The sequence below is a fragment of the Rhinolophus sinicus genome, linkage group LG06, assembly GCF_036562045.2.
Source record: "Rhinolophus sinicus isolate RSC01 linkage group LG06, ASM3656204v1, whole genome shotgun sequence".
In the NCBI taxonomy this organism is placed as follows: Eukaryota; Metazoa; Chordata; class Mammalia; order Chiroptera; family Rhinolophidae; genus Rhinolophus; species Rhinolophus sinicus.
Genome location: NC_133756.1, coordinates 48,406,052 through 48,422,651, shown reverse-complemented (window position 1 = coordinate 48,422,651; position 16,600 = coordinate 48,406,052). Strand labels below are relative to the sequence as shown.

General features: G+C 39.9%; 1 protein-coding gene across 1 annotated transcript; it reads left to right on the top strand.

Annotated features, from left to right (window-relative positions):
* The first annotated feature begins 1,934 nt into the window (after positions 1 to 1,934).
* BCL10 (BCL10 immune signaling adaptor) lies at positions 1,935 to 11,792 on the top strand. Its single transcript, XM_019710215.2, has 3 exons — positions 1,935 to 2,066; positions 9,169 to 9,457; positions 11,257 to 11,792. Exons 1-3 carry the CDS (start codon positions 2,010 to 2,012, stop codon positions 11,604 to 11,606), a joined length of 696 nt encoding a protein of 231 aa, XP_019565774.1. The 5' UTR covers positions 1,935 to 2,009; the 3' UTR covers positions 11,607 to 11,792.
* Positions 11,793 to 16,600: the final 4,808 nt, after the last annotated feature.

Here is a 16,600-nt window from a genome sequence, read left to right as displayed (position 1 = left end):
ATCTTCTGACATTATTTATACAACATTTCTCAAATGTCTATCTGCCCTGCCTGAAACACACATACGAGTACACTAGAATTTAAACTCCAGGAGGAAAGGGAAATTCATCTGCGCGGCTCGCAGCTGTTTCCTCATTACCTAGAACAGTCTGGCATTTAGTTAACATTCAATAAATATTTGTGAAATGAAACAACAAATGGTTAAGTAAATTGGGTAATACCACGATGGTGGAATATTAAGCAATCAGAAAAAGTATTGTGTATCAATGTGGAAAAAGACATATGACACAATGTTAACGTTAAATGCGGAATCCCTGTGTTGTGATCAAAACTACATTGGTGTGGCTTTGGCAGCATTTTTTTTTCTGGTTCTTTCCCTTTCTTTTCCCCTTAAATGTTCAGCTCCCCAGTTTGTCCTTGGTTCTCTTGTCATTTTTATCTACCCTTATAGCTTCTGTGGGGACAGAGCCAGGAGTGCAGTTTCCAGGCTCTCGCCCTCACGTGGAAAGGTGCTCACTCTGGTAGTAAATGGCTGGTTGGCCGTCAGCAGTGAGGCATTGGCCACTAATATAACTGCCGTGGCTACGCTAGCAGCAAATGAGGGCTGGCAAGAAGATGGTGGCTGAGCTAGCAAGAGCGGATTGCAGTTGGCATGGCAGATTGCAGCTAGCTGGGGTTGGTTGGTTGGCAGACAGAGATGTGGATGGCAGGTTGCGGATAGTGTGGCTCCTGCTTCCTGTGTCTTTAACCTAGCCGCCAGAGAGACTATAGTGGCATGCATCCCCTATCTATGACTCTGTGGGCATTCCTTTTTGGCCTCACCATGTCCTGCATTCTTATATGGGGAGTGGGACAAGAGACCCCACATGAGTCTCTGCATGACAGCTTCAAATACCATCTAGTTTATTTAGCATATTGTCCACCCTAAAGTTGGGCCCAGGGTTCGGTGTTGAGCCTCTCACCCACTTGCTCATGTTTCTTTGCATACACCTCTATTAGAATACCATTCTGGGAATGGCTGTCTGTTCATCAGTCTCCCCAGTAAAATGGGAGAACTCTTATAGGATAAGATGCCTAGAACATATTAGTAAGGACTCAATAAATGTTTGAATAATACAAGATAATAAATAATAAATTGAGTGCTTACTGTGCCAAGTACCTCTAAGAACTTTACATTTATATTTAATTCTCACAGCAGACCTATTGAAGTAGATCTAGCTTCATTACACAGAATTAATATGGAAATACGTTTATAATAAACAGCATGCATACAATAAATTACATGTTAAAGTGGTGGGATTGTAGGTGGTTCTGCTCTTTCAAAAATTTCTTTAGTATTGTAGTTAAGTTGTGAGTGTGTGCGCCTGCGCGCGTGCCTGCGTGTGATCAAACAATTTAAAAACTTGAGTGGGCAAACACAGCAACAGGAAATTGTAGAGCAAGGTCTGGGAAAAGGGGAGGAACCCAAAGGCACAGATCAGCCGAGACCAGACTCCACCAGTGAGCAGTCGGCAAACGCCGGGAGGGTCCGCCCGCACAGCAGCAACCGGCTCCACCCACGGAAACGTTGCCTTTCCGGGAGGCCAACCCGGTGTCACACGCAAAAGACCTGGAGGATGTAGGCGAAGCCACTCCTTAAAGGCTCGGGCCGGGAGGGCGGAGACAGGTTGGCCCGCGGGCTGGCACCGATTGGCTGCCGCAGGGACGGGGCGGGCTCTGCCGAGGCCCTGCCGCACCTGCGCTGGAGCCTGTGGGAGAGGGAAGGAACGCGGGGCCGCGGGCCGCGTCTTTCTGCCCTGGGTCTCCGGTTGTGGCGGCTGTACAGGCAGAGCCGGGAGCGCCACAGTGTGACTTCCGAGACCCCTGTTTTCCAAGGGGCAGCCCTCTTCCTTCTGAACCGCTCCGTCTCCGCTTCTTGTCTCTCATCCGGAGGCCGAAGCCTCCGGTTTAGGGGGAGCGGCTCAACCCGAGCTCCCGGACCCGGAAGAAGCGCCATCGCCCGCCTCCGCCATGGAGCCCATCGCGCCGTCCCTCACAGAAGAGGACCTGACTGAAGTGAAGAAGGACGTGAGTAGCACAGCCTTACCCAGGCGCCCCGAGGGCTGGGGGCGGGCGGGGGCGGGCTGCAGCCCCGCGGGCGAGGAAAGCGGAAACCCGGAGTCTGCGTGGGAGGAGGAGCCTGTGGGTCGAGGAGGGAACCGGTCGGCAGTGGGCCCTGCATTCGAGGGACCTTGGTGGAAGTTATCCTTGGGCGACGTGTCAGTCCAAGTTTTGAATCGCCAAAAGCAGGGCTTGGGTTTCTGAAGCCTGATTCTTCAGTGGAGCGTGGCTTCATTGTCTGCTTCTTGCCCACTCCTCACCTGTCCCCTGGGGGTTTTACCCCCCTGCGCTTTGGTGCCGCGTTGTTAGAGCTCAGCGGCTCAGGTTCGTCTTTGAGTCAGACTGTCCAGGCTGCTGGCTCGACCTGGAGGCTGGACCCGATGAAGGATCCCAAGCAGTGGAGCAAATATGTGAAACACTTTTGCAAAAGGGGTTGAGGAAGCTCAACAGCTGAAAGCACGATCTGGAATTCCCCTAGTAAGCAAACGCCCACATATTTAAATTGAGGGGAGGGGGTTGAATACGTGTAGCCGAGAAGTAATTTACAAGCAAACACCGAAAATATTCAATAGCTGAATTTTACTCTTTTGCTTGGATGCTGCAGAAAATCTTAATATATATTCTTAAAGAATGACTTTGTTGAGGTATGACTTGTTTCTCCTTTTCCTTTGCTTTCAGTTGTTTTGCAGTATAAGACCTATGTGAATGCCACTAAAATATATTAATTCAAATTAAAAACAAACAACATGAGGTGTGCTTTGGTTTAACACTACAAAACTCACAGTTTCATCTTTGTGAATGTTCATCTACTTCAAATCGCTTCCTTTTCTCTCCCCTGTAAGGTTTTATTACACTGTACTCATAATTACAGTTAGTATGACTCAATAGCTGTATGCCTTAGTTTCCTCATTCAGCAGATATTTATGGAACACTTACTGTATGGAAAGTACTGTCCTTGGGCCTGGAAAGATACGAAAAATGAGGATCAGGCCCCTGCTTTACATTTAGTTGATAAAAGACTGGGACATTGATAACTAATATAGAATAAATGAATTTTGTCTTACTTAAGATTTGTGCCAGTAAAACCATGAACTTCAAAAACTAGGCTTGCTTTTTTAATTAAAGTTTGTAGGGTGACAATTGTTAGTAAAGTTACATAGATTTCAGGTGTACAATTCCGTAATACATTATCTATATCTCATATTGTGTGTTCACCAAGAGAGTCAGTTCTCTTTCCATCACCATATATTAGACCCCATTTACCCTCTTCTAGAGCCCTCCTTCCTCCTTACCCTCTGGTAACCCCTAAACTAGTGTCTGTGTCTATGAGTTCTTAGTCCTTCATTTGTTTGTCTTGTTCTTTTGTTGGTTTCAGTTTTATATACCACATATCAGTGAAATCATATGGTTCTCTACTTTTTCTGTCTGACTTATTTCACTTAGCATTATAATCTTAAGATCCATCCATGTTGTCACAAATGGTACTATTTCATCTTTTCTTACCGCCGAATAGTATTCCATTGTGTATATATACCACAACTTCTTTATCCATTCTTCTATCGAAGGACATTTTGGTTGTTTGTCTTGGTCACCGTAAATAAAGCTCCAGTGAACATTGGAGCACACATGTCTTTATGGATAAATGTTTTCAGACTTTTTGGGTAGATACACAGGAGAGGTATTCCTGGGTCACATGGTAATTGTATTCTTAAATTTTTGAGGAACCTCCACACTGCCTTCCATAGCGGTTGTACCAACCCATTAATCTTTACAACAATGTCTAAGGGAGATAATTGTCATTCCCATTTTACAGCAGATAAAACAGGCAGTGAGAGGTTACAAGTGGGAGGATATAAAACTTGTATGCCAACGCAGATGTGAAGAGTGGCTTCCAGGCCTTTATTTTTTTCTATCAGTTCGTTGATATTCATCTCCATGATTTCATTTTACAGCTATATCAGAAATTCATAACCTTGGGGAGTCAAGGATGGGTTTCAGGAGGTCTATGGAAAAAAGTATGTGTACATATTTTTCTTAGAAATATTTTTCATGATATTTTCAAAATTGTTTATGACCTTAGACCAGGGGTGTCCAAAGTTTTTTCAATGTTTTTCACCAAGGGCCATATGCGGTAAAGTACACAAATAGCCGGGCCACTCACTTGAGGTGAAGTACTAGTGCCTCACCTGGTTTATTTAAGTAAACTAAATATAGTTTTGGAATTTGCTGCGGGCCAATTAACAATGGATCCTGGGCCGTAGTTTGCCCGCGGGCCGCGGTTTGGACACCCCTGCCTTAGACAGTTATCAGCCACATATTTGAACTTTCTTCTCTCTGAACTATAGGCACTTATTTCCAGGTATCTACTGGAAATCCACTCTATGTCATGCAGATTCCTCACCTTGTCTAAAATTGAACTTTTTATTATCCCTCCCCCAAAGCTGCTTGCTGTTCCTACTGTAGTCTCTGTCTTGATGAATAGTATACCATCACCCGTCCTCCTGCAAACTCCCACTTCTTCACTATACTCCTTTTCCTTCCTGTCCCATCTAGCTTTTTACCTCATTTTTTTGGTGGAATTTAGTTCAGTTGAATTAAACACGGGTTACATGCTGCTGTGAGGCTGATACTGTAGTTGCATCTAACAGTTTATCTGTTTATCTAACAATTTATCTAACAGTTTATCTAACAATTTAAAACTAAGATACAATCCTAGTTCGAAAAGAGCTTGATTTCTTGGGAGGAGAGAGATAGACTTAAAATGATAATTAACAAATTACAAAATAAGTGCAATGAATTTTACATTCATCCAAAACACTGTCTACTTAGCATTCTGCTAAGTGCAGGGTATACAGAGTAGAACAAAACATACCTGGTGTTTGCCTGCTTCAAACATACAGGTCATTAGGGTTGAAAACAAATAAATGTGTAATTACAAATGATGGTAAGTACTATGAAGGAGACAGACAGATGTTGAGACAGTAACGGGGGGCATCTACTTGAGATAATATGGTCAGGGAAAGTTACATTTAAATTGGTTCCTGAGAGATATGACAGAACTCAGGGAAGAGCATTCCAGGCAGAATAGAATTTGCAAAGGACCTAAAATAGGGAGGATCTTGGAGACTTGGGGAAATTGGAAGAAGGCAGAGGAGAGGGTTCCCTGAGGTGAAATTAGGAGGAAGGTGGGCTAGTGCCAGATCATGAAGGGTCTTAATAGATGGTAGTAAAGTGTTTGGATTTTTTTTCCCCAAATGTAGTAGGGACCTATTGAAGAATTATATTTTTAAAAGATCCTTCTGCCTATTTTATGGACTGAGGAGAGCAAAAGTGAAAAGAGGGAAACCAGGAGACTCTTAGAATTTATATATTTGAGAGATGGTGGTGATTTGGGTCAGATTGAAGACAGTGGAAATGGATGCAGCTAGAGAATTCCAGATGCATTTTTGAAAAGGCAATTATAGGCCTTGGTGATGGATTGTATATAGGAACTGGGAATAGAGTGGAATAAGATTAGTATGCGGTAGTGTCAAATCAGCAACTAGACCCACAAGTCTGAAGATCAGAAAAGAGACCTGAGCTGAAAATATAAATGTGGGATTGAATAAGTTCACTTAGGGAGTTGGGAGCTAGACGGGAAAAGGGAGATCATAGAAAAGTTAAAGTGAGAAGTTATAGCCACAGAAATGGGAAGAAAGCCAGGAGAGTGTGGTAAGACAAGAAGAGCATTTCAAGAAAGGCATGGTCAGCTGTGTCCATGCTGCTGAAAAGTAAGGTGAAGACTGAAAATTACCAGATTTGGCATTAAGGAGGTCATTGGTGACTTTGAGAAGAGTCGTGAGACAGAATGGAAGGGTCTAGGAATGAATCGGGAGATGAGAAGTGGAGTCCTGGTTTATGGAAAAGTGAAATGTGTACACAGGGTACTGTAAGAACAGAGGAGAGGGGTGCCTAGCTTGTTCTGGGAAACTTAGGGAAAACTTCCTGAGGGAGATGACTGCTGTCCTGAATCTTAAAGAATGAATAGCGACGTGGGGTATGAGAAGAGAAAACAAGACAAAGATAACATCGTAAAGAAAGACAGACAAACAGCAGTTTCAGGTACAGCATAAATTACCAGGACATATAGAGATGGTGATAAATTAAGCTGGAAATGTAGGTAGGATCCATACTATGGAGCGCCCTGCCTGCCATTATATTAGCTATTATTGATTACTTACTGTGTAGTACTTACTGTGTATCAGAGACTGTCAAGTCTTCATATGCATCGTCTCATTCAGTCCTAGAGGTCCTCCAAAGTAAGTATCATTTTATCACTAAGGAACCGGAAGCTTAGAGAGGTAAGTAACTTGCTCCAGCTCTCACAGAAGTATGTGACAGATTGAGGATTTGAAATGTGGTTGCTCTGAGTCTAGAGCCATGCTCTTTTCTACTATTCTGCCTTTGTTGAGGAAATTTATCCTTTTAAGGCAGGGATGGAACACACAGTGTTTTAAATTTTTTAAAAAATTAACTGACAGCATTTCAACATTAGAGTTCATATAACTGATTTTCTCTTGAAAATTTGGAAAATCTGATATATGTGTGAAGGGGAAATTTGAGGGGGAGGAGAGAAGTAGGAAGTATAGCTAGGTTAAAAGTCCATGCAAAAAGACCTGAACTAACTAAAGTAATGCTAACAATAGAGATGAACTCGATAAATACAAGGGGTAGAGTGTCAGGGCTTGGTGGATGGGTGATTAGATGTGGCAAATGAGTGAAAGAGGGAAAGTCAAGGATCATGGTAGGTTTATAGCATGATTGGATGGGTGATGATACTCGCAAATGAGTTGAGACTATTAAAACAAAAGAATAGGGGAAGATAAATTTGCTTTTGGACATGTTGAATATGAATTACCTTTGGGATGTCTAGGTGGAGAAAGTCTTGATCACATACCCAAATTTGGGAATTACCACGTCGGTGATAGAAAGGACAATAGGTGAGGTTTTTCAAGGAGTTCATCTTTTAAATCTAGTCGTCTCTCTCTCCATCCCCACAGCTTAAATTCATGCACTCAACATATGTATGATACGGCAGCAGTCTTCTAATTGGTCTCCTTTGACCCCAGTTTTGGCTCCCCCCCGGTCCTCTGCAAAAGTTTTCTTATTGCTTCTTATTTATAAACCTTGCATGATTCTTTTGGCTACAGGGAAATGTGTTCCTCAACATGTTATAAAAATTCTTCTGTCATCCAACCCCAGTTTTCCTTCTTAACTGCGTTCCTCACTACCCTCTCACATGCAGCCTGTGTTCCAACTGCCCCAGACTTCACAGTATTTTCTCCACTGCACACCTTCATGCCTGTAGCAAAAGTATAGCCTCTAAATATCCCAGGTCCTGGAGGTAGGGTTAATTAATTGCTTATTCTGTGCTCCCCAGTACTTAACCAATAGTCATTTTTTCTTCCCGAGTCATATCACATTGTTTTATCATTATTGGCTTGCATGTGATATGTACTCTCTAACTAGACCATGAGCCCTTTGCATGCACATTTCAAGTCTTGTTGGTCTACATGCTTAGTACTTGGCATATTAGGCATTTAGATATATGAAATGTTTGTTGTGTGAAGAAGGAAAGGAATATGTGAAATGAATCAACTGAGAATTACAGGAACCTTTTACTAGTCTACTTTTTTTTTTTTTTTAAAGATCTGATTGGGGAAGGGGAGCAGGAGAACAGTGTGTACTTCCAGGACTTTTTTCCAAGTCAAGTTGTTGTCCTTTCAGTCTTAGTTGTGGAGGGCGCAGCTCAGCTCCAGGTTCAGTTGCCGTTTTCTAGTTGCAGGGGGCGCAGCCCACCATCCCTTGTGGGAGTCGAACTGGCAACCTTGTGGTTGAGAGGATGCGCTCCAACCAACTGAGCCATCTGGGAGCTCAGCGGCAGCTCAGCTCAAGGTGCCATGGTCAATCTTAGTTGCAGGGGGCACTACCCACCATCCCTTGCAGGAGTCGAGAGTTAGGAGCATGGAGCTCCAACCTCCTGAGCCACCGGGCCGGCCCCAACTAATCTACTTTTCTGCTACCATATACTAGGGTACTTTTGAGATCTTCCATTGCCTTTTGCTCATGATAGATGTGAGTCATATTAGTGATCATGTCACCACCACTAACACTTATTGATCACTTACTATGTAGCAGGCACTTTTCTAAGTACTTTGCATGTATTAATTTATTCCTCATAACACTCAGATGAGGAAACTGAGGCACAGAGAAGTTACTTACCTAAGATCACATATCTAGTAAGTGGAAGAGCTACAATACAGTCACTGGCACTGAACTATTAAAGTCATTTATTGGGACCCATATCAATTTTCTGCTAATTAAACCCCCTTAGGAACTTCTCAGATCTAGCCTTGTTTTCTGTGATTTCCTTTTTTTTTTTCATATCTTTAATTCCAACATTCACTATTCCTTTAGGTTTCTTTCCCCACCACATCTTTCTACCTTCCTTCTACCAAATGACTCACTGAGTTAGAGAATATTCTTTCCTACTGACTCCAAAGATAGACACATTATGGGCCCTTTTAGGTTAGTGTTTGTTTAAAAAAAAGTGGTTTTACTCTAGGAAGATGGAAAACAAACATGAGAAAGTTCTCAACTATGAGACCTCTCATTAAGTTGTCCTCTCTGGTCCTGACTAATCCTGGATTTCTTGATAAATTGTAACTAAAACGTGTGGAAGCCTCTGCTCTCATCTTTACCTGTAAAGGTAGCCCTCAGCAGACTACCGTATTTCCATGGACTCAGGCCTTCTAAATCAGAACAGCCCTTTCTCACAGTTGTCTGGTCCTGGTTTCTAGGTATGAAAATGAGATCAGCACAGAACAGAAGCTATGGAAAATGTCTAATCTAGGACCTACTTTTTCTACTTGGACCTTCATCTTTATAGCACGCATTTTAGAAGGCCTGGGCCTCCCTCACTTCAAAATGTCTTCTCCCACCAGTTAAGATTCCTAACTAATAATTAGCCACCTATGTAATTTCCTTAGGTGTTAAACAATAACATTGAAGCATATTTTATGTCTTTTAGGCTTTAGAAAATTTGCGTGTGTACCTGTGTGAAAAAATCATAGCTGAGAGACATTTTGATCATCTACGTGCAAAAAAAATACTCAGTAGAGAAGACACTGAAGAAATTTCTTGCCGAACATCAAGTAGAAAAAGGGCTGGAAAATTATTAGACTACTTACAAGAAAATCCTAAAGGATTAGATACCCTGGTTGAATCTATTCGACGAGAAAAAACACAGAACTTCCTGATACAGAAGATTACAGATGAAGTGCTGAAACTTCGAAATATAAAACTAGAACATATGAAAGGTAAATATCATATATAAAAGAATTCATTTAAATGTAACAGTGCTTTTAAAAGTAAAATGCAAAACAAAACAAAAAACTCAGAAGTTATTGTTTTGCTTTTATTCAAAAAGTTAAGCTTCAGAATTACATTCAGTTTGCATTTTTTAACCTTATATGATGTCACTGCATTGGAAAGGTGGAATATCACTCAGTGTTTTGTATTTATATTCATTAACAATACCATTTTTAGAAAACTTAACTATAATAAAGTCCCAGTATGCACAGGGGTTTGTTTCTAAAGTCATCAGAATGTAAGATTAATCAATCTATTGAAAAGTAACCCCTGAAAATGCACATCACACATCAAGAATAGTATGTAGGCAAAATGTTTTAATAAGTCCAACTCTGATAGTTTTTCTCCCACCAGTTGATCACAAGATGAAATAGTTGGCTTATGTTTGTAAGAATCATGTATAAATTACACATAACTTTAAACACTAGAATCACACTTAGTCAGGCAAAATGAGAGAGGCATGGAAACTGAGACTGCTGGAGAAAATAGCAAATTCACCACTCCTGTTTCACACTCACGCCATAGCACACACACTGATTGGAATGCTGTGTAATTTGCCTGCACTATCCCCCTTCCCCCCCCCCCCCGCCCCATCTCACTCTCTGTCTCTCTCTCCAGAGCACTTAACGTTAATTGTGAATGTGATGTAGCTCTACTCCAGCTCTTCTAGGCGCTGGGAATACAGAAATGAGTAATTTAGGACTCTGCCCTTAAGGAACTCACAATCTCTAAGTCCATGCTTGAACACATTGGAAGTTTCCCATTCTGGGTTCTGTTTTAAAAAAAAGTTTATAGCATGGGACAGAAATGCTGAATGTATTGTGAAGTTGAAAAACTAGTGGGAAAAAATGACATATAAATGTATTTTATAGACTTTGCAGGTTTTACATAAAATTTGTCAACTCTGGAGGCTCTGTGCCTATGGATAGTTAGGAGTTGAATATTTGCTAAGCTTAACAGAAAGATATATTTTGTTTGTGTTTATTCCTTTCACCCTGAAGCTAATTGTTGGCTATACTTTTTAGATATGATAAAGTTCTTTGATCAGAAGAACAACCAGTGTCATTTAAATAAATGTGTTAGATTGAGAACCAGGACATTATCTATTTAATGTGAAGAGGAGACCTGGAATCTAATTCTCACTTTCTTACGAAGAAGTCCTGGAATGCTGGGCATGACTTAACTGTTCTGAGTCTCTGTTTTCTCATCTCTAATAGAGACTATCCTAGATGACCTCTGAAATCCCTTTCAAATACCGTGATTCAAGAATCAGTAATTGGCATTAACTCAGAATTTTATTATATGCCCTGTTTAAATTTTGTTTTTATTGGGTAATGTTATTTTTGTAACAGAATGCTAAAGAATATTAGTTGTGAAAGCTATTTCTTATTTTATGAAAACTTTTAGGAGCTACTTCATTTTTTTCCAGGTCCTTCAATAGTTAAGTACAGAAGTATACAAATTAAATATAGACTATAGCATATCATTTAGCTTCCTTGAGACTATTGCCATGTCTGGCAAATGTAAGAAACTATTGCTTTATCTGGAAAATGTAAATAATGGTACACTTCATAGTTATTGAGAAAAGCAATTGAGATGTGAAATGGATTATGACAGAATTTATAAATTACTGTTTAAATTTTGCTTGTGTGGTCACTAGCTTGTAATCTTTAAAAAGTTACAAGATAGGCATGGACTGAGGTTTGTTTGTTTCTTTTTCATTGACATCTGAATAATTTTATTATAGGACTGAAATGTAGCAGCTGTGAACCTTTTCCAGATGGAGCGACAAACAACTTCTATAGATCAAATTCAGATGAGAGTAATTTCTCTGAGAAACTGAGAGCATCCACTGTCATGTACCATCCAGAAGGAGAATCCAGCACGGCCCCCTTTTTTTCTACTGATTCTTCTATGAATTTGCCTGTTCTAGAAGTAGGCAGAACTGACAATCCTAACTTCTCTTCAACTACACTTCCCCGACCCGGGGACCCTGGGGCTCCTCCTTTGCCCCCAGAGCTACAGTTAGAAGAAGGAACTTGTGGGAATTCGAGTGAGATGTTTCTTCCCTTAAGATCACGTGCTCTTCGGCAATGACAGTTTATAGCCTTTTAATTATTTTTTTAATCACAAAAATATTTGAAAGGTTATGAATCTTTTTATAAAATTGCAATAATGACTTATTAACATCTGATACATGTCTTTCAAAATGCAATGTTAGCACACTTTGTAAATAGACTTTTGGAATAAAAGCATACTTTTAAATAGCTAAAATCATGTTGATCATGTATTTTTCAGTATTTTTTTCATTTTTGAGGTGTTTAGTATTTTCACTTTTTTTATGTTTTAAGACTAATTTTATGAGGGAACATTATTTGAGAATAGAGTCTTAGGCTGAGACTAATGTTTTTTTCTCAGTGCATTTGTGGTAGAAATTTTCAGTCTAATAGTCTTTTCCAACATTCAGCAGTAAATTTTCAGGATTAAACTGTTTCTATTCAGTAATAAAGCCAATCACGGGTGGGAAAACTACCAGTGTAGCGAAAAAAATCTCTTTCCCACTCAGTTTGCTGTATAGACATTTGAGTGTCCCCTTCTGATGCAGAGCAACAGAGTATGAGCCACCTAAGATCTCAACTTGCTAAAATACATTTCTTACTAACCTTTACAATTAATGTTATTTTCTTCAGACTTTTCACATTCTTTGCTTTATCATTTTCACTCCTAAAGAAAACTCTTGGCAAAAACTTGTTATTACATGTAAGTCAATGAGATTTTTAAAAGTACTTTTTCTGTACTTTTCATTCTGTTTTAATGAGAACCACTGTATGAGTTGAAATAACTAGCACAAAATGGTGTATGTGTGAAGTCTATTTTTAATACTATTTGGAACAAGTCGGACATTAGCTAGATTTGTCTTTTTGTTATATAACAAAGTTTGACTGACATTACACATTTATAAATTATAAGGAAGTATGGTACACTAGAAAGAAAGCAGGAAGTACACCTGCCATAAACTAGCTCTGTGATAGGCATATGACATTCATGTATGGCTGCTTTGACACAGACAACTTGACTTTGTAATGGATCACAGAGCTTCAATGTTTGACAAATGCATAATATGTATTCACAATTATAAAATATCACAAAGAATGGTTTCACTGCCCTTAAAATCCTGTGTTCCACTTATTCATCCCTCCTCTTTCCTCCCCCTTCCTATCCTGGCAACCACTGATCTTTCTATTGCCTCTATAGTTTTTCTCAGAATGTCATATAGTTGGAATCATACAGTGGATAGTCTTTTCAGATTGGCTTCTTTCACTTAGCAATATGCATTTAAGTTTCCTCCATGTCTTTTCACGGTAAGCTGTCTTTCAAGAAGCTAATTCCATCTTTGGTCTGCATGTCACTTTTAGTGAAGGGTCAAACACTGACAAATTAGGGGCAAGCCAGGATAAGGACAGCATTTTTCTATTTTTTGTTAGTTTGTTTTGAGTTTTTAAATTTTGTTTGGGAGTTTTTTGGTTTAGTTTGTGTATTTAATTAAGTCCTATGGTTAGTCCTTTTATGATTCATGATTCTTGTTTCTTGTTCAAGAATCTTTGTCTATACCAATGTCATGATGATGGTGTTTTCTTTTGGAACCTTAGTTGTTTTAGTTTCACAATTAGTTCTGTGATCCATTACAAAGTAATTTTTATGTACAGTATATGGTAGAAGTCAAGTTTTATTAGTTACTGTCTTACCTAAGCAGTGTAAAAGGGAGCAGGGTTTTAGACTCTGGCCTTATCTTCTTTCCCTGGATAAATATGTACACTGTTAACTCTGAAAAAAAGCAAATCAATCCATAGTTGTTAAAGGTAATCTTAGGAAGGCTTTCTGAAAGGAGAGCTGCATTCATTATAAGCACAAACAATACCCAGATAACTTAGGTGCTGCTTCTAAAATGCCTACTCTTAATTTGCCATAGTATTTAATTATCAGACAGTTGTCCTTTATTGCAGTTGTTCCTGAACTGTGCTGCCCATGGTAGAATTACCTGAGGAGCTTTTAAATATGTCAATCCTCAGGCTGTACCCCATACCAATTAAACCATAATGTTTGGGTGTGGAGGTCTAAAGATTTCCAAGCGATTCCAATATGCAACAATATTTGGAAATGGAAACCACAGCTGTACTGGGTGCCAAATAACTGCTTTGTTTTCCACATGTGTGATCTTGTTTTTAATAACAACCCTACAAGGTAGGTTGTATTGTCTTTCTTTCTTTCTTTTTTTTTTTTTACAGATGAAAAACAAACTCAGGATAAAGTAAATGACTCAAAATTACACAGCTCTTTAGGATTTAAATTCAGGGCTCTTTGACTCCAAGATCAATATTCTCTCAGCATTTCTTAAATGACAGAAAGGTAAGAGTGGAGATTATGTATGTTTTGTATCATTAATTCAATAATTATCTAGTACCCATTATTCGAGGTGCTGGAGATACAATAATAAAACAAAGTCTGTGTTCTCATAGAACTCACATTCTAGTTGGGGGAGATAGAAAATAAACAAGGAAAGCCAGACAACTCTTGTTGCCATGGATATAAAATAGGGCATGTAAGAGAGAAAAAGGAAAGCGTATTGATAGCGTTAAGAGGGAAGTCCTCTCAGAGCATTGAGCTGAGGCCTAAATCATAAGAAGGAAGGAGTCAGTCACATGAAGTTGTAGGGGAAAGTTCAGGCAGAACTAACATCAAGTGCAAAAGCCCTGTGGCAGGAATGAGTTACTGAGGACCACATAGGCCTGTATGGCTGGAACATACGTGTGAGGGGTGACGGGGGAACTCAGGTGCCTGGATTGAGATGAGGTTTCACAGCAAGAATCAGATATGGAAGGGCTTACAGACCATTGTAAGAAGTTTGGATTTCTAGGGTGGGAAACAATTGCAGGGTTTTAAGCAAGGGAGTCACATGATCTGATTTGTGTTTTAAAAGTTCAATTTTGTCTTCCTGTTTCCCTTCTCTAACTTTCCCTTTCATTCTCTTCCTGCATTTCTTTGACAGTTCAATCCACAAGCCACTATGTGGGGCCAAGTACAGTGTCTGTACCAGCAGGGCTGGGGGAAGTCGTAGGAGTCCAGATTGGCGAGTAGGAGGCTAAATAGGATATGGATGGCATGAGGTGGGGGTGGGGATATAGAATTGGGGTTTAAATGGAATGAGAATATCGGTGCCGATGGGTGGTCTTCTGTGGGCTCTCAGAGCCTGAGTATAGTAAGAAAAGTGTGGACATGGCTCAGCAGTGGCAGGTGTGCACTCAAAAAGTGTCAGGGCCTGATCTGGTGAGGAAAATGTCTATAGGGGTGTTCAACATCAGAGCCTGAAGCAGACGGTAGGAACAGGGTGAGGACGGCCTCTGTAGAAGGGCCGTCTAATGCAGTATGTCAGATCCAAGGTTCAGTAAACAGGCATCCACATGAGGGAGTGGCCAGCAGCAGTGATGGAAGGTTGGCTGCATACCTTTCCTTGGGGGATTGAGCAAGTAAAAACGGATTTAGGATAATGGGAGCTAGATTTCTTAATAATGGAAAATGTAGTTACAAATATGGAAAGAAAACTAAAAGGAATCCTGCAGTACTGGATTAAAATTAAAGGTATCAGTAACGGTTACCAGAAAATTAAAGGTTTTCAATAGAAACAAATAAATATTATCTAATTTTGTCCACTGAGAACCTGCAACATTAACACTTCATTAGTAATGAGCACACCAAGCACCTAGGTCTTGGCTTTTAAATACCATTTTTCTCCATTAACAGGAATCAGAGTTCTTTGGCAAAATGTCTAATGCCAGGGCAAAGAACAAGATAAGCCTGGAATATCTCGTGCCAGAAAGCAGGCAAGTGTCCAAAGAATGGTGGGGCATCTCCAAAGGGTGCAGAAACCAGCTTGAAAGGAGCTCCCACAGGCCAAATCTGGAACAATTTCAATACCAAATTAATTAATGTATTACAACTCATTGGATAAAATAGGAAACCATGAGTCAATGCTAATATAAACAAATAACAATTTAATGAAGAATGGGATATTGACATGGTCTCAAAGTACCTCCCAGAAACTACTAATAAATAACAAAGGAGGAAATAAACTATAGTAGATACCACATTAAACAAAAAAATCAAAGTTAAAATTATCAGTACCAGAGCAAATTGAAATCCTATGCCTCCTGATGGAATGCAACAAAAAACACACAACTTCCATGATATTCCTGCCAAAGATTCATAACCTGAATCTAATCATTAGGAAACATTAGACAAACTCATATTGAGGCATCTACAAAATAACAGGCCTACCATCTTCCAAATATCAAGGTCATGAAAGCTAAAGACAGAGAAATCATCTTAGGTTGAAGGAGATTGAGACATGACCACTACATGTAATGCATTTAAAAGGAGATTGAGACATGACCACTACATGCTGAGCCAATTTAAAGATTATTAAATGTTAAGGAAAAATTAGTGATAAATAAAAAAGCCCACTGCAATTGTTCAGGCAAAACATGAGAGTGGTAGAGGTAGAACTGGTAAAAAGTACTTGGATTTCAAATGTATTTTAAACTTAAAGTGACAAGACTTTTCTAAATTTTGTCCTGAGCACTTGATTAATAATAGTGTAATTTAAAGAGATGGGAAAGAATGTGGGAAGTTTGGAGTATTGAAGGTAGGGAAGAGTTCTGTTTTGGACATATTTTTTAGTTGTCACATAAAACACACACCCAAAATTTAGTGGCTTAAAATAACCATTTATTCATGATGCTGCAAATTGGGCTGGATTTAGCTTCATGGTTTTTCTAATGATCCATCCTAGGGTCATCCTGGAAACTTCTGAAACTTCATCTGGGGCTGGATGATTCCAGATGACTTCGTTCACATGTCTGGTGCCCTCCCTGGCATGAATGCACTGGCTGGGAACTGGCCAGGGTTCTTTATCTCTTCGTGGTATCTCCAGCAGGGCAGCTGGACCTCTTTACATGGTGGCTCAGGGCTCCCAAGAGAACAAAGTGGAAGCATTCTGTTCATCAAAGCAAGTCACAAGGCCAGCCCAGATTCAA